We start from the raw sequence: 24,234 nt of genomic DNA on the forward strand, positions 1-24,234 counted from the left end.
GGATTTTGCCACCTGACCGCAGCGCCATGCCACTTGGACCTTGCTGCGACTCCATTCAGCTGCTCCTCCTCCTTCGATCGCGTACAAGTTTCGGCGTAAAAATCTTCATGTACACAGATTTGAAAGAAATTGGAAGCTTCTTTCATACACGACAAGTTTTTCGGAAAATCGCCCTTTGTAGACGAAGTGGGGTATTGTGATAGGAGTTTTCATACGTGCTTTCGTATAAAATTGTTTGCATACAGAAAGGAATTACCTACACTGACTGAAGAAAACGAAATCAGTTAAGATATCACTGCATAATTTTATATTTTTATAATTTGATGCTGGTTTTTCGTATAATTAATGTATTAAGAACATTTTAAGAATAATTTTTAATATAAAATCAGGTACAAATTATTAATGTATACATTTATAATCTTATACTTATAGTTCAAAAAGTATTTTATTTACGACTCAACTTAAATAGCCACTTTCTCTCCCTCAGAGAGTACTATATTACTTTCTCTTGAGAGTAGTTTTTTCTGTATTCTAGGTAAAACCAATGTAGTTTTGGTACATAAAAGACTTTCGTAACATCGGACCTAAGAAATGAAATGTGGTGATTTTGGCCAGCTGTTACGAAAAATAGTAAACCACACACGAGAACGAAAATGAGAAGCACGTATTTTCAACTAGTAGCTTATTATTATGAAAAAATTAAAATTTCTTCTGCATTTGCACTAGAAAAAGACTATTTTAGGAATTTGAAACAATAAAATTTTTAATTTGAGTATGAATAATGAGTAGGTCTTATACTTTTCAAGTAAACAAAATGGCTACAAGTTAAGTCATGAACAAAGTTTCATATGCGATACGAGAATAATATCGATAATATCCTCAAGTGATTCCTGCTCTCGCTTTGCTTGAGCTGTTAACCCATTGGACAACATAATCTACGATTTTACTCTCTTGTAGCATAATGTAGTATGTCATTATTCCAAAACTGATCATTCGAATGTAAAATAGATAGTTGCACAACATACGATTTATAAAACTTTACATATTTTATTTATATTATTTAAAAAGGTTTTAAACTTTATACTGATGTACATAAATTCATATCTTATAATATAGCATATTAAACAAGCCGAGATATTCGACGAAGATTTTTTTTACATTGCTTAGTACCAACAACAGGTTGTTGCTTTATGCTACGCTTGGTCGGTGTTGCAAGGAGTGGCATTTTACAAGGTTTTCCAAGATGTAGTTCTGATGAACAAAGGATGCAAAATTCTAACATCGGGCATCCTTGTCGTGAACATAATCCTGTATTATTATCGTGTTTCACACGGCAAGCAAATTTGCACTGAGGACATGGAACCAACTGATCACGAAGTGGCAAACTTCGACTAGCCTAAAACATGTTGAAAAAAACAAAAATTAATATTATTTGATGTTATATAATTTTATGCAACATTTAAGTTATAAAAATTAGTCGTAAAATAAACATAAAATATGTAAATGAAAAAGTTACCGTTTTTATTAAAATTATATTTAGACCCTGGTAGAAACGTTACGCAGTTTTTAGCCAGTCCATTCTAATTCGGAACGAACTGGCCAGTTCCTTAAGCAGTGACTACCCAGTAGACGCGCCATTTTCGATAGATTTTTAAATTTTTTATTCATATAATATATTTTTTTATTCTACTTGGCAGTTCTACGCCAGTGACAGGCATTTTGAACTGGCCAATTAGCACTGGCCAGTCACTTGTCTGCTGGCCAGTTGCACTGCTCAATTTTCTACCAGGGAATATGAATAAAAATGATAATAAATTAAACATTAAATGAAACAGTAAAAAAAGTTTAGTTTTCGCAGAGCATTCTCTAAAATAAAGTTGTAAATATTCGTAGTATTAAAGCAGAGAAGTTAAAAATTCCAAGTATAATTTAGTTGTGACATGAGAAAAATAACGGAAAGAACGGGGGGCAGAGATTTCTATAAGGCAAAGACGGAGCTTTTTTACAGAAACAAACAAAAATTTGGTGCCGATTCATGAATAAAGATTACGAGTTCCAGGCGTTGATAATTTTTTTTTCATAACACGTGCATCAAAAACGCGAAAGTAGAGTTTTTCAATGTTTTTGTATGTGCATATACTAGGGTGTCCGTTATTTCTCGACTTTAAAATTATTAGAAGCTCGGTAGTTATCTCGGCTCTAGGACCCTAAAAACAAGCTTTCCCCAAGTTTCATCCCGATTCGTCGCAAATTCGCGTGCCGCACGACACTTCATTTTTCCCATGTTATTTAAATGGGGAAGACAACTTTTCTTGGTATTTTTGGATTTATAAAATACTAATCCAGACAATCCGTTTAATAACTGTTAAATACCATTCTACAGTGATATATTTACATGTAGGAACAGTTATTTAACCCATTCGTAAAGTTATTTAATTGTATTTAATCTATTTGTGCTCTGAAAAATCGGCTTTTTGCTATTTTTTGAATATTTTCAAACATATATATATATATTAGGAAATTTTTGGCGGTTCAAGAGCATATTAATTTCTTTTTTTTGCTTTTAGAAGAGATTTACTATCGCTTTTGAATCTTTAAAATTCGTTAAATTCAGCCCGAGATAGACGCATTTGATTTTTTTTTAATTTGGCTAATTTTTCGAAATTTTATGTTTTGAGCAAATCGGTATTAACTTGAATATTATATTGTATGCACAATGTACTAGGAGGTCTACCAGGAACATGAGAACTGGTCTTAGAACCTTTTATTTGAGTGACTACATACTTTTCATTTTTACTTAGACTAGCGAGATCAATGCGCGCTTCGCGCGCTCTGCTTTATATTAAAATTTGTATAGGTTAGAAACAAACTATCACGCGCATCCCGGCATCTATCTCGTAATCTTATTGTCTAATCGACGACCAATCAGAGAACGAATAGAATGATGATTCCTGTCTATTTTAGAGCAGCATTACCAAAAGTTAGATTCGCTTAAAAATTGTAAACAATTTGGGTAGTAAATTTATGGCGTCACTAAACAAACGTAAGAAAGGGATATGATATTTTGTTCAATATTGGTGAATATGATAAAAATAATATGAATAAAAAAAATTCGGTCTACTAATAATTACTTTACAAAATCTTATCTACTAATTTTATAATATTCATACAACGTAGTTAATGACTAAATTTCATTTTTTTTTTGTAACGGTTGATTTTTTCGAGTCCGAATATTGTTTTTGGTATTTAGAAACAACTTGAATTAAGTAATTTTTCTGTTCTTCATCTCTAGTCAGTATATTGATGTATTGTTCAGTTAAATCAACTGCTCTTTCTGCAGCATCGTTTACTACTCGCAAGCCTTTAAAAATTTTGAGTCCTTTTAGGTAATGTTCATTTCTCGACCATTCTTCAATATATAATTCTAAAAATTGTTTATCAATTTTAAACCTGTCAAATAGGCGTAACGAAGTGCTATTCATAAAATAATCCAAAGCTTTGTCTTTTAGAACATTTAAATCTGTAACATGATTTATAAATATTTTTTAGGAATGTGTTCATCTGTTTCTACATTATCATTACTTGCGTTTAACATTTTCTGTTTAGTATTTGTTGAAATTTCATCGTCGAAAATGAAACCGCACAAATTTCAGGATTCAAATACCATAAATCATTTTTGAATTTATATAAAGCATTTCAAGCCAATTTTTTCATATTTAAACAGATCTTTTACAAACTGTAAATCTTTAGTTGGAGCTTTTATAGCAATAAGAGCAGAAAACCAGTGCTTGATATAAACAAAGACAATGAATAGACAAATAGCACAAAGACCATTTTGTTCTTTAACTGTTAATTTAAAAGCCATTCCGAAAAGATAAATTTTCAAAGAGTATACGGCCTTTGCCATCCATCGGACATGATGATATACTCCTGGCTTATAAAATTGAAAATACGCACATGGAATCACGATAAAAATTTTGCTTAAGATTAGCAGTTCTTTGTAATCGTCACGTGGTAATTGATGCTTTAAATATTCTTTAATAAATTTGTTGACCTCTTAATCTCATAAGACAGACTTGGAATAATGACGTTTCCTTCTAATCCACTTTTGTATTTACTTTTATCAACATCATTCCAAGCAGTTTGAAAGCGTTTGAACAGGGGAACATTTGGACCACTCATTCCAGGCGAATTTTTGTCAAAACAGTCAGCTAATACAATTTCGAAGATATGATGACGACATGGTAAATACAACAAGTCTGTTTGTGGTAACTGTTCCAATATGACTCCATTTGAAGAACCCAAGTTCGAAGCTGTTGTATCGCAGCATAATGCCTTAATCGAAGTTGTAAGACCCCAATCAAATAACGCTTTATAAATGGCATCAGCTTGCGCTTTACGTTTTCCACTTTCTAAGGCAGGAACATCAAGAATTTTTTCAATTTCATCATCACTAACAATAATGGGCGCTCGATCAATACGTTTGCAATTTATTCTTATTTTTCTTTACAATCCCTATAAAAACTAGTTTGTAATTCCAAAACTAAGAAAAACTAAAAGTTTAAATGAAATTTTCTTTGGTAGAATAATTCATTAGACTTAACACTAGGGCGGTTAAGAGCCCATATTTCATTAAAAGGTTTAAAAAAAAAACAATTGAAAAACAGTGTTTTTACCTCCGACCGCCCTTATTTTCAAAGAAAATTTTCTGAAGAATACCATCCCGAAGACAATTTTACCAAAAAAGTTTTTCTTTGCTAAGTTATTAGTAAAATGACATTACAACATTTTCAATTATTTTTCGTAAAATAGCAATTTTACCCTTTTTCGGTTTAAATGCATTTTAATTATTTCATAACGCACTAATAAATAGTTAAATAAATTATCAAATAAATGGGCGAGATCATAGTTTTTATGGTTGGCAGCTATTTCTCCAGATTACAACTCGATTCCGCTTCCATGACTAAAGCTAAAATAAATACAAAATCAATAATTTTAATAATAAAATTTCTCGTGTAAAATTCAGTTTTATAGGAAACGAAATTTTTTAATAATTCCTTTAATATTTATAAAGAATTAATAATTGATATAACATATTTCTGGAAATCCCAAGTTGATAAGTTAAAATAAGATTCGTTCTCCCTGGTAAAAACGTTCAGCATTGCAAGCAGTGCAGATATATACGTATGTGCGTTTAAAACTACGCAATGAAATTACAAAAAAAATAATAAAAAACAGGACCACTACTTACGAGTTCTTAAAAATTATAGAATTAATTTTTAATTTTCATGTAAGTACGTGAAACTAGAAACCGAAATAAAAAAGTATTCAAATTTGCCCCACTCTCCCCTATATATATTTTTTTAATTCTATAAATTGCTATTACGAATACATATTTTTTCATTATATCAATTGTTATTCAAGAGTATTTAAGCATTACAAGAATATCAAAACTATATACAAAATATATCAAAACTTGACAAAAGTAAATAAAGTAAAAAAATTTTATCAATACAAATAATGTATACATATTTTTTAATTCTGCTGCAGTCCTGTTTTATATGGTATTTGTTACAATATAATTGCATAATTTTAGCATGCATTTTTATTATGTATTTATATTATTTATTTTTATTACATACTTTACAGAGTAAACGCAGTCTAAGTTAGTACATTTGTATATAACATAATAAAATTACATAGAAAATTTACATAAAAATACGTATTTTCTTGACAGGGATATACTATGCGTACATTTTCAACACAAGCGAGGCAATTTTATTTTTAATATTAAAAACTGATATTACATATGTTACCTGATATTGTACGATTCTTCTGTGGTTCTTAAAGTTCTACAAAACCAAACTTGTGAACTGATCGCTGACTTAACAAAAAAGTTTTTCTTTCATTGGTGAGTGTGTCCATAACATTTTTATGAGCAACATCGAAAAGATTTTTTAATTTGTTTTTAAAATCATCTTCAAGTTTGCTTGATGTGTTTCGGCTTTTGCTTCTTTGCAAATTTCGGTAATCATTGTATGAACTATCTAATTTTTTAAGCATAGTAGAATAACATTCGACTGGAATCTTTGCTTTATCCCAAACACACTGTACTTCTTTCAAAACATCAGTCATACTATTTTTCAAAGGCATATTTAATTGACGAGTTTTATAAAAAAGTAAAAAGTAGTTGTAAAACTTGTATGTTTAATGGTAATTTTTTTCCTTTCATCTGAGGTGTTAGATTACCAACCAAATATAATTTCTGATCCTGATTTGATGACATTTTGATAATAGCAATTTTTAAGAAAATATTCTATAACAAACTTATATTAACTTTTGAAATTACAAAAAAATGTATAGATATAATAAATATATATATTGTTTCAATAATAAATATATATATTGTTTCAATTTTTTACAATTTTAATATAAAATATTTACTTTTTCACAATTGGAATCTGTGTATGTATGTATTAGTCGTTTATCCCTCTTATAATCAGAAACAATTCATGATAAATTTGGGAAAAAAAGAAACTTTGGTTCTCGTTAAAGTACAGTAGTTAATACGAAGCAGACCACTATTATAGTATTGTTATATTCTAAAAGACTGACATATAGCCGCAAGTGTGACGAGCACCTGGAAGTTGCATTAAATTATTGCGTTATTAACAACAAGTTACATTATTAAAAATCAATAAAAGTAAAAGTTTACGTCTTTTTATTGGCTTATTTTTATGAAAATCTATCTAAATTTTTTTGCAATTTTTAAGCGAATCTAACTTTTGGTAATCTAACTAAAAATTAAAAGTATGTAGTCACTTAAATAAAAGGTTCTAAGACAATTTTCATGTTTCTAGTAGACCTCCTAGTACATTGTGCATACAATAAAACATTCAAGTCAATACCGATTTGCTCAAAACATAAATTTCCGAAAAATGATTCAAAAGCGATAGTAAATCTCTTCTCAAAGCAAAAAAAAAAGAAATTAATATGCCCTTGAACCGCCAAAAATTTCCTAATGGATATATGTTTGAAAATTTACGAATGGGCTAAATAACTGTTCCTACATGTAAATATATCACTGTAGAATGGTATTTAACAGTTATTAAACAGATTGTCTGAATTACTATTTTGTAATCCCAAAAATACCATGAAAAATGCTCTTCCCCATTTAAATAACATGGGAAAAATGAAGTGTCGTGCGGCACGCGAATTTGCAACGAATCGAGATGAAACTTGGGGAAAGCTTGTTTTTATGGTCCTAGAACCGAGATAACTACCGAGCTTCTAATAATTTTAAAGTCGGGAAATAACGGATACCCTAATATACAGGGTGACCCAATTTAAACGGACACCGGTGATAACTCGTTCGAGTGGGAAAGTCTGATGGTGACCTTGAATTTGACCTTGAGCTTAATTTTCATTTTTTTTTTAATAGAAACCCTATCTTTTTATTACGAGAATGGAAAGAGCGGGAAATTTTACGTTCAGAGTGATATTTTTGTTTTGGGTAGCGAAGGTCATCTCGAAGTCATGCAGCCAGTTCAACAAGATCCACCTGCGTAATTCCTCTGGCAACGCTAGAATCGAAAAAATCGTAGATATAAGTTGTACGATATCGAGGGGGTGCGTAACGGTGACCTCTAATTTGACCTGCTCTTAAAGGTCATTTCAAGGTCAAATTGATTTTTTTTTCATAGAGTACCCATATTTTCGACTCCGGATTCTGAAAGCACGTAAAATTTTGCGTTTCAAACAAGATAGACAACTTAAAATCGAAGAAAGGATTTTTAACATCTAGCGGACCATTTCCTGCATTTCGACACCATTATAAAACTTGATGTCCAAGACGAGAACTTGGTTGGACCGATTCACATTATGATTCCTGGACAATGGCTGGACGAAACGGGTTAAAATTTTTTTAAGATACTTCAGAAACCATTAGTTTTGATGTGAATAAAAAAAAATTTAATTTGAATGATCAGAACATTTTTTAAAAATCAAACAAGTCTAAGTTTCAACTTTCATTCAATTATTTTTATGACATGCCGTGGCATAAACCTCGATTTAAGTCACGCTTGTGCAAAAATGCACTCGCTAAGTCTTGGCTTATGCACGTTGTTTCATAAAATATCGTACGATACTAGGAGGGTAAAGGGATTTCACCCTTGTGGGGAATTATCGATATTGTCCCCGCGGGGGTGAAACGACTTTACCGCACTAGTATCGTAATATACTATAACTTGTTTGATTTTTAAAAAACTTTTATAATGATGTCGAAACGCAGGAAATAGTACGCTAGATGTTAAAAATCCTTTCTTCGATTTTAAGTTGACTATCTGGTTTAAAACGCAAAATTTTACGCGCTTTCAGAATCCGGAGTCGAAAATATGGGTATTCTATGGAAAACACAATTTAATCTTGAAATGACCTTTGAGAGCAGGTTAAATTTGAGGTCACCGTTACGCAACACCTCGACATTGTACAACTTGTATCTACGATTTTTTCAATTCTGGCGTTGCCAGAGGAATTACGCAGGTGGATCTTATTGAACTGGCTGCATCACTCTGAACGTAAAATTTCCCACTCTTTCCATTCCCGCAATAAAAAGATAGAGTTTCTATTTAAAAAATCAAAGTTTACCTTGATATGACCTTGAAAATCAAGTTCAAGGTCAAATACAAGGTCACCATCAAGGACTTTCTCCTCGATTAAGACTGTCCCTAACGAGTTATCACCGGTGCCCGTTTAAATTGGGTCACCCTGTATACGTATAAACACACCCTCACATAGATATATACATTTATCTGAGGGGGTTCCCTAGCGGTGAAAGTGCTCACTTTTGCCCCTAGAGAAAAAACACTTTCGCCTCAGATATTTGCATTTCTGTTTGTGTGGCACATCTCATATATATATGTTTATACCATCGGTCCGTGTGAACACAATTCAGATTTACAAGGAAATTCTACTATGAGATACTGGACGATTCTGCTTTTTTAGGCAGGCTAAAAGAAGCGTTATCGATGCACTGATTATACAAAGCACGGTACACAACAAGTAATTTACTATTCCCACTTATGCACTACAAAATTTCTCAATCATTTCAGCACAATTACTAATTGGTATGGAATACAGTAAAAAATGACAAATAGCATAAATTACTCTATTTTCTTTTAGCAAAATAAAAGCCTCTGATCAATTTTTTGTCACGTAGCTTTTATCAGTGTTATGTACAACTTTAATATAAAAAGCGGTAGCTCGAGGTGATATAGACTACATCGGCGTATACAAACTAACACACTTCCAACCTGAGATTAACTGTAAGATTTTCTAACCAAAAATAATACAGAATTTCAATTTCCAGGTCTCACCAGCACAATTGCATTCTAGACCTGCATTACAAGAGGGACAAAAACTTAAAACGGCATATACGACCAGTTTAGAAACGGATAACATACCGAGATTGGTATGTTACTGACACATTGTTATGTAATCCACGATTCCATTACTCATTTAAACACGGCGCCAATCAAAAATAAGAATACACACACATACACATACACTCACGAGCACCGCTAACGCAGCAGCCATAAGCAAGAGAAAGAAGCAGTATATTAACACCACAGCATAATTTCACAAAAATAGAAACAAAAATAGAGAAGCAGTAGCAAGTGCGCCGATTACCGGTGAGAATGGCAGTTTCAGAAAAAGTGAACATGAAAAAAGTCAATAAAGGAATAAAATAACCTTGTGAACATCGCGACACCTCATGAACAGCGACAGCTCATGAAAATAAAATACGTAGGAAAATAGCTACGGCAAAAAAAATCAAAAGGCGGGCAACTCCAAAGCAAAAGTAAAACATACATTGTCGTGCTTTTATAATTTATGACAAAATCGGAAAAGTTGTAACTATGGCAACACTAGAGACTATTCTGCTCGAGCACGAGCATATGGCGTACACGCATATAACACAGGAAAGAGAGAGAGCCTCGCAAGTATAACAAAAGTCAAATAGCGCATATCTGCACCATTCGTCTCTGGTCTGACTGAAGTTCGTTCTCAGTCAAACTCCTGGGTCATCTAGAGCTCTGCTCTTTCCGCCGAGTATTAGGTATACCCGACCTTTCTTCTTGTGTCTTAGATTGCTGAAACATCTACACATTCTAAAACATAGTACTAAATATGTATATATTGTTATCATTTATATTAAAACCCTTATTATTTCGTTAACCTATCCACAGTGGACTGAGAAGCTGAAAAAATGATCAAAAATCTTGATTTAATCGAAATCAAATTAAAAACGACTTTGCGATCGGTAATTGTGCTTATTGAATATTCGGAACATTATATATATATATATATATATATATATATATATATATGTGGCGGTCCCCTCCTACCACCACATGCGGCCCGACGCGCCGTCTAGCGGAGCACCACGACGTGGCGAGCACGAGAGCTTAGAAGCTTAGTCACTTTCGTGAATCAGTCACGGCCTGGCCGCCGGTGCGAACAGACCTAGTCATCTTGTACATAGTTAAATATAATCTAGTCACAATCAGCACTCAGTATTATCTTTATTCCTTTGTACCTTGTCTGTTCGTCCTTGCCTACCTTATCTCCTATTAGGGAGCGTAGAAGAGATACAATCAATCATCTAGTCTATATATATATATATATATATATATATATATATATATATATATATATATATATATATATATATATATATATATTATATATATATATATATATATATATATATATATATATATATATATATATATATATATATATATATATATCATCCTAAATTATATAGTTGTAAGCGTGATTTACCTCCTCCACTTCCCCTTCACCAAATAACGTTAAATTGTTTAAAAAACTACGTTATTTTTTGCTTGTTGGCCCCTTCACCCCCTCCATACCCTCCACTTACCCTCCACCCCCCTTCACTTCCCCTCCACCTTCCCCTCTACTTCCCCTCCACCTCCACTTTACCTCTCCTCCACTTCCCCTACATTTAAATCTAACAAGAGAAAGCATCACTGAGGCAGGCCCGACACCTAGACTTTGTCGGCCAATACTCGACAGGCATATGACATATCTCCGGCAAAGACAACGTCGTCGTAGATGCCTTATCACGCATCAAAGCAATGACTATGCCGATCGACTACAGCGAGCTGGCAGATGCACAAAGAGTATACAATTTTAAAGATTTTCATAAGATCTTTTTAATTACCATACTATTTTGTTGAGAAAATTGCTCGTTTGTAAAATAATTAAGTTTGAAAATTAATTTTGCGAAAAAAATTGATGTTTCGCCTCTCCGATTCTCTTTTTTTTTCTTTCAGTCAGTCATAGCTATAGATATATATACGATTCTTTAATTATTACAAAGGCTACTTGATAAATATTACAAATATAATAGAATTTAAATCAAAGTTAGTTTGAATAGGAACAAACGTAGGAGGATAACCCTTGGTTTTTCAGAAAATAAACACACAAATATTAATGTATAATCATCGGTAACGTTTCGTCCAGGGTGAGGACCTCTTCAAGCCTTTATTTGAGAAAAACAGAAAAAATTAAGATATAAATGTATAAAAAATATTTTTTACAATAAGTATAGAGACATCATAAACTTTGTTGTTATACAATAATTAAATAATTCATTTATTCGTTGTGATATTATATAGTTTATTATTATGGTATGACCATGAACTAATTTTACATTATGGAGAGAAGTTCTAATATTTAGAATTTAAATCATATGTCCTGTTGACTCATCTGTTGTATTATAGACGTAAAGAAGCTTGATTGCTGTACACCCAACGGTAATAATTTTGAATGAAAAAAACGTTCGCGCCATGTCTTATCAGGTTAGGTTAATTGATCAGCTAATGCGAGTAAACACTCTGCACGGAGCGCGAGTGCTCGAGTTTTTTTTCTCATTTCACGGCTTGCAGCCGTTTCTTTATCGATGCAAGGGTCGAATATGCATATGCTATGCAGTTACATTCAATTTTTGGAGCCCATGCTTAGTAGCCGACACTGGCAGAAAACCGCCTGTAGTTCCAAATTATACTTATTCCAGGAAAATAATCATTAAGTGCAAACCCAACTGAGCTGATCAAGCAGCAGATCAGTCAATATTCCAGTCAGAATTCAACAGATATAGATAGAGAAATCTTACTTATATACTAATTCAGACGCCAGTTACCTTTCTGTGTTTTTTTTAATTATCCCCTGGATTTTTCAACTCGATTTGGTTCTATTTATAGCGCTTATTGAAAATAACTTGGTTTTCCTCCTAGCAAATACTTTCTATGTTTGTTATTAACAATAATAACAGCAAATTCATGGTTTTTTAAAAATATATTTTAAAAAGTACTGCACCTACAAAAAAATCATTGTGATTGATGAAAATTGCTTGAAATATTGAAATGCATAAATTATCATCTGACCTATTTTCGCGTAGAAGCAGTTTTTGCAAAAATGTAACTCCTAGCATCATGTCCTTAAAAATTTTGCAACTGGCTATTGTTGTAATCGAGCAGCTTATTACAAATAATTGAATTTTCCAGCTGTCAAATACTTTTTTTGTTTATTATTAACAAGAATAACGGTCAAAATGTGGTTTTTCAACAATAACTCAAAAACTACTGCTCTTATTACGAAAAAAGTTATTAAAACTTGTTGAAGACAAAGTGCATAAAGTATTATCTAAAGCATTTCAGTGCAGGTGTAGTAGATTTTGCAAAAACCAAACCTAAACTTTTAACTATGCTACGCTGTAATTCAAATTGAATTTTTCTTTAAACATTTCTTTATAAGTTTATTTGAAACTCATTAAAAGGTTATGAAATCAGTTAAAAAAAACACCTTTTACAAGGTAAAATGTTGGTAACTATAAGTTTTGTACCAATCTTCACCATTCTTGTATCTTAGTATTATAATCATGATTTCTCCTTTAAAAAGTTATGCAATCCTTAAATAAATTGTTTAATTGTTTTAAAAGCTTACAAAAGTTTTTCTGTATTTTTATCAATATACGCTAATGAATGTAGTGGAATCAGTTTTAAAAATGTCAAGTGTTAAAAATCTGCACACTGACAAAAATCATTACTTACTACAAGAAGAATCAATCTCACTATAATTTCGAGGTGAAAATCTGCTTTGTGTTCCATGATTCTATCACATCTTATCTGAATGTGCTAAAACTAACGAAAAAGACGAAACTAATCCAAATCATCTTGTGCAAAAAAATGAGCAAAATTATACATAAAAAAATCAAGTAAATTCTTCCTAAGTATATAGAAGAATCATTTAAATACAAAGCGGATTTTCATCTTATATAAAAAATAAGATGGTTGTACTTTTCAAAATTATTCTTTTAATGCTTAATTGCCGCTCGCGCTCGCGAAAACCCCACTCTGCCTCTCCCTACGTCACGCGGGAGACGGCCTCCAATTGACTTATGAGTCCGCACGGACTCCTCAAGCGGAGCGGTCGAGACGCGGATTTACTGATCAGCCGTCCCCTCGACGCGGCTCCTCGGGACTCTTTTCTGAAGCCGGCGGTGGCGCGCTGGCGATGTTCTTGGAAGACTGCCGCGACGCCGGCCCGTGCGACGCATCGCAACACGTCGGGCCCTTATTGTCACCGCGAGGCGACACCGGATTCCCGGTACTCGCAGCTTAACCAAAAACCATGTTGCCGCTCTGGATTATCATCGCAAAATTCCGAGCGGCTGCGACGCACATCGTCGCATAATACTAAGATACAGAATGGTAAGGATAGGTACAAAACTTATAGTTGTCAACATTTTACCTTGTAAAAGGTGCTTTTTTTTGCATATAGAACACTAAAAAGTTATGATCCTGTTTCGGTACAATGCTTTCTAGGCGACTTAAATTATTTTATTAGAAATTTTATAGAAAGTCTACCTTTTTCCAAAGTAAATTTAAAGAAGTTTGATAAGTTTTATAAGGCCACAATTGTCAAAATTAAAAAATTATTTTTTCCTGGAGGAATCAAAAAACATAAATGCATGTCAAATTTTATTACTATTCACTGCGTGGTTCCACAAATACGACGGTATACACACACATACAGCCATCCGCACGGACATTTTCTAAAAAAAAAAACGATTCGAACTCCAAACACCGTAAAATACGTTTCTATGAAGTTTTAGCGAAACTCAAAATTTACTATTACAAAGCCTCCTCTAGGAAGAAGCAATAAAGTAAGATTCTAAAGCTCGGTCTCGCGGTATCGTTTGTGCTGTGCTGTGTCCAGCGATTTCGAGACGCATTTTGTGTGTGTGAGTGTGACGCGGAGCCAGGTGACTCCAGCCTTAGCATAGCGGTCCAGGGTGGTTACGGAGTCTTGCGGCCTGTCTAGGACTGCGAGCGTCTTCGACGAAAGAGAGAAGGTTTGTGTGGCGCGCAGTGCATGAGAGAGAGTGCCTGGTGAGTGGATATCATCCATGCGAGGGTGATCCGGCGCGCGCGATCTTTACGTCGATACACGCGTGCGAGCGCGAATATTCTAGCGTCGCGGCGAGTCGCACAGTTGTTGGCGACTCGCGTATTATAATTTATTATTGTAACTTCACGTTTATTTCGCGACTGACAAATATAACCCTAGTCTTTTTATTTAACGTAAGTTGTCGTCATGTCTAAACCTCGTTCGCTTATTTCCGATCCCTATTCCTTCCTGCGAATACCGCCGCCTACGCGGGCGTTATTTAAGAGCATTCTTTTAACGCAGTTGAGCAGCCGAGCACACGCCGGGCGGCGCGTAGACTCAGCAAACAGAAGCAGCTGAAACAGCTTCATGCAACGGAGGTGTTTCGAGGGCGGAGATAAATCCTCCGCCGCATCGAGGGAACGCGATCCAGTCGTTCTACGAGTTATTTGTTGATCGAATTCACACCCCGTTACAATGGCGCCCATCAACGTGTGGATTCGGTGAGGAACGCGCGGAAAATCGTAGAAGAAAACGCGCGCGGGAACGCCATATAATATTCGCGAGAGAGAGAGAGAGAGAACAGTAAGATTTCGGTAGCGTCGCTATAGCGTGTACACAGTACACGACCGCGGTAGATCGCATAGATACGAGGAGGCCGCGGCGAGCGACGTAAACTAAGGCGACTCTGTGTTTACGTCGCAGTCGAGCTATGCGAGCTCGACGGCGTATTCTATACTCGAACCGAAAGTATATTATACGCGCGCGTGTATACTCGAACCGAGAGTTTAAATACACGCAGGTATATTGGAATTTTTGTGGAAAGCCAGCAGTGCATATCTCCAGGCCGGAGGATAGGCCCTAGCTGACACTATCACACAAAATTAAAGTTGACGAATCGGAGTGGCGGCAGTTGGAGCTGATACCAGTTTGTCAAGTGCTCTCCGATTCGGATTTTTTTTTTTTTTTTTTTTTTTTTGACGGATGAATTTGTTCGAGGCGCTTTAGTTGGGATAAGTTGCGTTGATTTTTCGGTAAAATTCCAATATACGTAGCAAACTGCGAATTAGTTCAAAAATTTTTTTTTGTCGTGCGACATTTTTTTAATGGCAGCATCGCACCAGTGAGCGACTCAGTACGCATAAAAACCATGCTAAGAAACTGAGCGCACAACAGTGAACGCGCGATCAGGAATCGAACACGAGTCCAGGAATCGAACGCGAGATCAGGAATCGAACGCGAGTCCAGGATTCGAACTTGCGTCCAAAGACTCAAGACTCGACAACCGCAATACAACACGCGCAAGAATCGTACTCATGTACGGATTCGACCACGATTCACGGGGAATTTGGCGACTTTTGCGTCGAATAAATTATTATTTTTTCAGGTTTGCGTGAAAGTAAATTGAGTGAATGTGCATATGCCTGTAGCACTAAAGTGCAGAGTGTTTGAGCACTAAAGAGCAGAGTGTGCGCGCGTCACGAGTAAGACAAGCTTCTCTGACGTTTTTTTCACGTTAATTCGGTTTGTGATTTGTTTATCGGAATTAACGAAAATTTGCGTTACTTTCGCGTGAGAAAATCTTGTTTTTTTCAACTGAATTTCGGGATTCAGTTACGCTAGATCGACACGTCAACGAGTGTATTTGTGCGAGTAGACAGGCTATAATTTCGTAGCTTACGTTGTAGCAACGAAAATACAACCTAGGAGCTATTTCTAGTGTGTGAATAAGTGTGACGGTTTGCGAGCTGCCACGACGTTGTTAGCGATATCGCGTTCAAGATACGCAACGATACAAAGCACGCACAAGCATCCTCCACAATCAAGATCGAAGATGATACTAGATCTAGAAAAAGTCAGCGAGCCATGGTGCTTAAGCCTGAAAAGCGACGAGCTCAGAATAGCGCTGGAGTCGCTAGAGTTGCGTCAGAACGGCGGACCTATAAGTCAAGCTGCAAGACTACAGAGATGGTTATTAGGCGAGTACGCACCAGCAGACTTTGTGCCATCCTCTAGTATGTCAGCAGAGGAAGCGCGCACCAAGCGAGAAGGGTTGCGCGTGGCGTTCATCGAGCGTACGTCCGAAGAGGCCTTAGGACGCTCAAAGTGCTCAGTGTTAGGAGCCAATGATGACGCCGGCGAGGCACATCCAATAGTGCAGTTGCGCCGTGCGATGCAGGCGAACTGCTCAGTAGAAACGCGTACCGATCTCAGCACACCGCAGTCTAGGGTAGAGACTGAAGTCGACAAATTGGTGCTGAGACTTTCAAGAGAGGACGTAAATCGCGTCCTAGAAATGCTGATGTTGAAGACCTCAGACGACCATAGGAGCAAGATACGGCGTCTAAAGGCACGGCTAGTAGGCGACAATATAGAGGAAGATGTCGTCACCGCTGAAGAGCTTGGCAGAGACGTCATTCAAGACGAGAAAGACGTAAGGCTACTCACGTTTGTAGAAATCGCGTTGCCGAGTGTCTACAAAACAGTCGCGGCACGAATCGCGCAGGATAGCGGATTCGACGGTGCCGACGAAGAGTGCGCACAGACTGTTGAAGAAAGCAGCCGAGAGCCAAGCCAGCCGAGAACTGCGAGCCAGTTACGTCGAGGATAGACAGCGTTTGGGGGAGGGAGGACTCTCATCATCCGATGGTCGATAAGAAGAAAAGACCAAGTGAAAACACTGTCATAACCTCAACGACAAGCGACACGTCACCAACGCTGGACAGCGAAATATCTCTCAACGAAGAGCTCAGTTCGGACACAGAGTCACAGAGGAATTCGGAGCTTTGTTCGTCATGCAACGAGTTGCGTGAGGGAGATTCTAAGACCCTCACGTACACGCGACTTCTAGAGGAAATGAGGAGAATGCGTCACCAGTTGCGAGAGTTAGAAGAGAAGGTGAAACGTCTCGAGAAGCCAGAGGCGAGTCAGACGAGAAGTCCACTCGCCGGCGCGGAGCAAAAACGCACGCCAAGGGCGAAACCACAGCGGAAGACAGCGTCAGCGTCCGGTACTTCGCAGAAGAGCAAAACCAAGCAGATAAACGAAGTACGACGCAATAGCCCGCGCAAGCGCCCTAAAAGTCAGAGCAAAGAGGAAGCAAGGGAAAGCGTTCCTTCGTCCAGTGGATCACGCCCCGTCGAACGAGTCGAGCGAAGGCACAAGGGTGAACGGAAACCCGCGGTCGAGAAAGGCCACTTGCCCCACGGCAAGCAGACGCAAAGAGCGCAAGATGGCCGATCGCATAAGAGGAAAAACCAGCATAGCGCGAAGGTCGATCGGACGAACAAGACGATCATCGGCGCATCGAAGCATGCGTGCGAAACTGAAAAAAGATGCTGGATATGCAAGTCACGGACGCATGAAAGGGAAAGTTGCTCTGAGCCAGATAATGCAGTCAAGAACATGTCCAGAAGAGCACGTAAAAGTCTCGAGTGCTGGACCGGTGGACGATTGACGCATTGGTGGCGCGACTGTCCCAACGCAGGGGACAGCGGTTGTGAAAGGAGAACTTCACAGGCGCAGAACACTAGACGGTGCAGGAGGTCTGATTACGAGAGCGCTAAGGAGTTAGACTCGACAGCCTCCACCTCAAAGTCCTTCCCGTGCCTGTCTCGACGCACTGAGACAGTGCAAGCTCGTGTAGAGCTACCAGAAAGTTTATCCCGGGATGGAACACGCTCTGAGCGAAGCAAGTCCAGGGAAGGGGACGCGTCGCAGTGTGATAGTCCTACGAAACCTTACACCTACTAATACAAAGCGGATTAAGACCGTAGAAAGGTCAGAGGTGCAAGAGTTTGAATCCGCTAGCTTCGTCCGTAGGACGGGCGTCCAGCGCTGAAGATGGTGGTACCATGACGCTTGAGCACAATGAGGACGCAAGAATGCGCGAAGAGAAAAGCGTTAATTCATGCGTCAGCGTCCGAGATTCAACGTGCTTCTGAGGCTATTACGCCTCTCCATTACCCAACATGGACGGTCGTCTCCGCGAACTGCAGATAACGAGAGACGTACCAACGTTAGACCTCAGCAAGACTTTTGGACTCCTTACGACCAGCGGGAAGTAAGTCAAGCTCGCGTCACAAAGGATTAAGGACGAGACGGATTCAAGGTTCGCCTGGAGTTCAGGCGTGGATCCGCGAAAAGCTGCATAGTGATGACTATGACGAAGAGAAGTCTAGTCAGCGGCAGATATACAGAGTCAGCGTGCCAAGCGCGTTACTAAAATGCACGACATGGACCGGTAGCGAGCAAGGCTGACGATTTCGCGACGAAGGAGAGTCACGAACGTGGAATCGTGGAAGAGGAAGTTCGTCGATCCGACACCGGTCATGTGGCTTAAAGAGTAGCACGAGCTTACGGTCAAGCAAATTGCTTGCTACCGCTGATTAACGAGCGAACCTCTGTAGGCGAACAGAGAGATGCGGCGTCCGGGCTAAACGAAGCCACTTAGCGTACGGTTCGTGAACGTGCCAAAAGGAACCTTGCGATCAAGGTGAAGATCGATCTAGGATACGTTCTTGGAGGTAGCTACGCGACCTGCAAGCCTCTGAGTAAACCAGAGAAGAAACAGGTGCGTCGTAGAAAAGGTTTAACCGTCCGAACGGTACAGAGTGTAGAACCGAACTCGGGACGATTGTTCGATTCTAGGAGGGGGTTGTAACGAGGTGCGAAATCGGGTAGATTCGCGCATCGTTGAAAGGTGACGTTGCGCAAGCGCGAGGCCAGATTCAGGGCCTCGCGTATAAGTCGCGGTCCGTCGGACAAGGAGATAGCTTCCGGCCATAGGTGCGAACGCGTCAGCTCTCGTGTGTGAGACTGACGGCATCGAGCGACGACCGATAGCGTGCGAGAGAGTGAGAGTGTGTGTGAGATCGCGAGAAGAAGACGTCCAAGTCAACTCCAGCTACGAGACACAAGGACGACCCGGCCTGTCGATCAGCGGCCAAACGAGAGGACGTCGACGTATGTGTGTGTGTGTGTGTGTGTGTGTGTGTGTGTGTGTGTGTGTGTGTGTGTGTGTGTGTGTGTGTGTGTGTGTGTGTGTGTATATATATATATATATATATATATATATATATATATATATATATATATATATATATATATATATATATATTATATATATATATATATATATATATATATATATATATATATATACTAGTGGGGCTCCGCCCCCCTGCTCGCTTCGCTCGCCAACCCCCTATTGTAGTTTCTGTGTGATTTTATCTTCAAAATTTTATTTTCATGAACTGATAATTATGTTCTGGATGGTTGAAAATGATCGATCTTATTGTATAAGAAAACCTGTTACTGGAAGTAAAAGTATTGTTTAACATTGAACTTCTACTATTAATGGCATTTAAAATAGTTTTAGCTAGTTTTTGAAGTTTTCTGACGCTTGAAATTCATCATTTGAATTTATATATATATATTTTTTTTAAATTAATTTTAATTTTTTTTAATGTTCTTAATGTTTAAATCTTTGTGCCGCAAAAGGCATCTATAAAATGATAGACTTTTCGAGTTGCGCGCCATTGGGAGACGTGAGGTGATCCTGAAAATTAAATTATTTGGAAAACTGTCTCTTTATTCTGTCTCTCTAGTTCTGTCTGACTACTCATATTACCTGAAAATTCATCGAGGTCTTTGATCTCGCTTATCTTGTCCATTTTGTTGTTTATTCAATCAGTGAATCATCTATAATGATTATACTTTATGATGGTTCTTTGAGTTCTTTGAACTCAATTATTCCCTAACTTATTTACACGTTATTAATAATTAACTTTAATCTTATAACTTAAATAAAATTAGAGATCTTCAATATCTGGTTCTCTTGGAACTGATACTTCTTACCTTAACCTAAACCTTAATTCTATTTAATATTATCCAATTTAAATCTATTTAATCATAATATGTTATAAATTTGTATTTAATTGGACTGTTAATGCGGCCTTATTTTACTACGCAATAGCGTTGTGAAAGTATGACGGTCTCAAGCCCCATAACGCAGAGAGCAGTCATGTTATTTGGTGGGGGGGTGGTGGGGGGGTGGTGGGGGGCCAGGCGGGGGGGTGGTGGGGGGGCGCTGGGGGGGTGGTGGGGGGGCGGTGGGGGGGTGGTGGGGGGGTTTTTGAGATTTTCGAAAATAACAGAAAAATGAAAGAATTTTACGTGTTTTGGTGGGGGGGCCAAGGTGGGGGGGTGGTGGAGGGGTGGTGGGGGGGTGGTGGGGGGGTAGTGGGGGGGTGGTGGGGGGGAGTCTTGCCAAAATGACTATATAATATAGGAAGATATATATATATATATATATATATATATATATATATATATATATATATATATATATATATATATATATATATATAATGATCGATTTGCAATGCGGCGCTGCGCACGAGTTTAGCGTGGCGACACGCTCGCTTTTTCTATTCGCATACCATTCTTAGCACCTCGCGGTCGCCCAGGTTTGCGTTTCTCGGGCTCCGTGCCGCCGGCGGGATTATACGAGAATGCAATCTCGTTCAAGTGCTCGTCCAAGGTACGCCGGTATCTCTCTTTTCATACGGCGGGTTGAATGAATGCCGAATGCATTGTGCCGTCAAATACTCATCTATCACTTTATTTTTGAACTCTGTGCCGTTGTCAGAGTGAAATACTTCCGGCGCCCCGAAACGCAGTATGACTCGCTCTTTTAGTGCTGCTAACACTGTTTTCCCGTTAGCTTTTCTTAGAGGCACGCACTTGATCCATTGAGTAAAAAGATCTTGAAAAATCAGAGCGTATTCGTGTCCGTGTGCTGTCTTCGGCATGGGACCCATGATGTCCCCTGCCACCATCTGCCACGGTTTCTGAACTATCCGCTTTCCGATTAGACCGGGACGCGGCCTTTGCTCGAACTTGCTCCGCTGGCACAGCTGACAACGTTGCACGTATATCGATACGTCTCTGTACATGCGTGGCTAGTGATGTAACTCTGCCACTCTTTTATAGGTCTTTTCGCGGCCAAAGTTCCCTGCCGTCGGCTGATCATGGCATTCTTTTAACACTTTTTCGCGTTGTTCTTCGGGTACTACAAGCTTCCATACCTCTTTGTCTTCTCTGAGTGCGTCTGCGATGTCAGGATCTACTTTGTACTTGTACACTCGCCCCACCCCCACAATTTTCCAATCCGGAAAATTTGTAGGATTGTCGCTGACCTCTTTAAGTTTCGCGTTATACCATTGGTCTTGCGACGGTGGATCCTGGCGTATCGCCGCTATCTGAGGCTTTGTCTCTTCGTACATTCGAGACAGGGTATTCGGCACGTGATAGTCTGCGCCTTTACGATGTTCAGTCGTGTATCTGTGACCTTGCAACTCTAGCGCCCAGCGCGCGAGTCTACCGGTAGGATTCTTTAAATTACAGAGCCAGCGGAGGCTGCTGTGATCCGTCATCACTTAAAAGTGATAACCCTCCATGTATTGGCGGATTTTTCTCACCGCTTCTATGATTCCAAAAAAGGCTTTAGAAATAGTTGACAAAACATTACGTGATCTATGTGATATCGAAATTTCTTTCGGAAATAAATTAATAGTATTAGGGGAGGATTTTCGACAAATTCTCCCTGTTTTAAAAAATAGTAATAGGAGCACTATTATAGCAGAAACTATAAAATCATCATACCTTTGGTCAAATTTCCATATTTTGAAGTTAAATATAAACATGCGTTCATGTTATAAAGAATTTTCAAAATTGTTACTGAAAATTGGAGAAGGAAATATTACAACATTTAAAATTCCAAATGAATGGAAAACAAATGATGTATGTTCAAACATTTTTGGTAAAAATTTCACTTTTCGTTAAATAGTGTAATACTCACTTCTCATAATGAATACACGTATTTTTTAAATAAAAAAATTTTAAGACAAATGGATAGCGAGGAAAAAATATATTATAGCATAGATACTGCAACATACAAAGGTGTTGACAAATCTGATGATAATATTTATATAAATTTTGCGATAGAAGTATTAAAAAACATTCGTGAAGGATTACCACCACACGAACTCAATTTGAAAATTGGTGCAATTGTTATGTTAATAAGAAACTTAAGTATAACAGAAGGTTTATGTAATGGAACACGATTAAAAATTACGAAATTATTTAAGTACAACATAGAAGCTAAAATTATAACTGGAGAAAAAAATTGGAAATAAAGTTTTTATACCGAGAATTACTTTAAATACTGGAAATTTACCTTCATCTTCGTTACCACTTATTGTATATAGACAATAATTTCCCTTAGTCTTAGCATTTACAATGACTATTAATAAATCCCAAGGTCAAAGTTTCGATAATGTAGGATTAAATTTAAAAAAATCATTATTTTCTCATGGACAATTATATGTAGCATTATCCAGATGTAAAAATCCTAATCAATTATTTATCCAAATTGAAAATGAAAATATAGTTTGGAAGGAAATTTTTAATTAATACAGAGTTTGTATAAAATTTCTTGATTCTATATTTGTTGTTTTTTCTTTTGTGATATCAGTGAATATATACATTGGCTCTCAACAACTACATATTTTCACCTTATGCTATCTGTAAAAACTGCAATCTGTCTTACGCGTTCACTAATAATGTATATACTCTATTACAGCTCCTACACAGTAGCTATTTAAAAGTGTAACATACAAAACTATACATTTCAAAACAATTTTATATAAGACATTTCCTCTTTTGTCTCACATTCGTTATTTTATAGATATATAATAAATCTTGACAATGGAATGGAATCCGCTTCAAAATTCTTTCGTTCAAGTTGATACTGATGAGCACAGAAATTATTTACAGGCATTAAATGTTCAAGTAGAAGAATACATATTTGATGAAGTAAGTTATATCAATCAGATGATCAGAAAATGATGAAAATGATTTGAGATACTTAAATTCGAAAATTGAATTTTATGAAAAATTTGAAATATTAGAAAACACGTCAAAAAAAATTACAGAACTCGATGAAATTCCTACAAAAATAACATTAACAATTCAAAATATTCTAAAGTTTCGTAAAAAACTTTTTCCCGAATGCTTTAAAAGATGATACTGAGGCTTATGTTGAATACACCATCAATATAGCCAATATATTAGATCACATTTATAAAAATTAGTGAAACCATAAAATTATTTTCTTTTCAAAATTACCATAATTTCACTATTTTTTTCAGAAAAAATTCCCGTGGTTATAAGGCTCTCGGCGATGATTCCACGTTTTTTGTTTTAGATTATTGTATAAAAATGAATCAGTATTAATTATTTTATTTTCAAATATTATCTTAAGAACAAAATTCATTCATTTTTAACAATAACCATAATTTAGTATAATTTGATCATGTCAGAAAATTATTGGTAATTTTTATACAATAAAATAAAAAAAAACGCGCCCAAAGTACCTTATGACTGAAATAATGTACTTCTGACATTACCTCTTGGGTGGTGTGGAAAACTGTCTACTGATGGTTATCTTTTTACCGTTCATAAGTATAGCCAAAATAACTATATAATATAGTATATAATTTTAAACCATAAACATTGACAGTTATAGTATATAATTTTAAACGATAAACATTGACAGTTAACTAACTGTACATTTTAAGTAAGTTAATTCTACAAAATTCGTGTTATTGCTGTGTAAAGGGCTGTGGGGGTGGGGGGCAAACACAATTTTAAAAATAACAAAAATAAACTATTATTACGTTATTTTGTATG

General features: G+C 36.8%; 1 protein-coding gene across 1 annotated transcript in view; it reads right to left on the minus strand.

Moving 5' to 3' along the window:
* Window positions 1–284: 284 nt before the first annotated feature.
* Window positions 285–24,234, minus strand: part of LOC116417375 (F-box only protein 5) — a 51,137-nt gene continuing 27,187 nt past the window's right edge. The window contains exon 2 of the mRNA XM_031930132.2: window positions 285–1,396. Coding sequence (XP_031785992.1) covers window positions 1,121–1,396 — 276 coding nt within the window. The 3' untranslated portion in view covers window positions 285–1,120. The remainder of the gene's footprint in view (window positions 1,397–24,234) is intronic.

The sequence above is a fragment of the Nasonia vitripennis genome (genome assembly GCF_009193385.2).
Source record: "Nasonia vitripennis strain AsymCx chromosome 4 unlocalized genomic scaffold, Nvit_psr_1.1 chr4_random0009, whole genome shotgun sequence".
Lineage (NCBI taxonomy): Eukaryota > Metazoa > Arthropoda > Insecta > Hymenoptera > Pteromalidae > Nasonia > Nasonia vitripennis.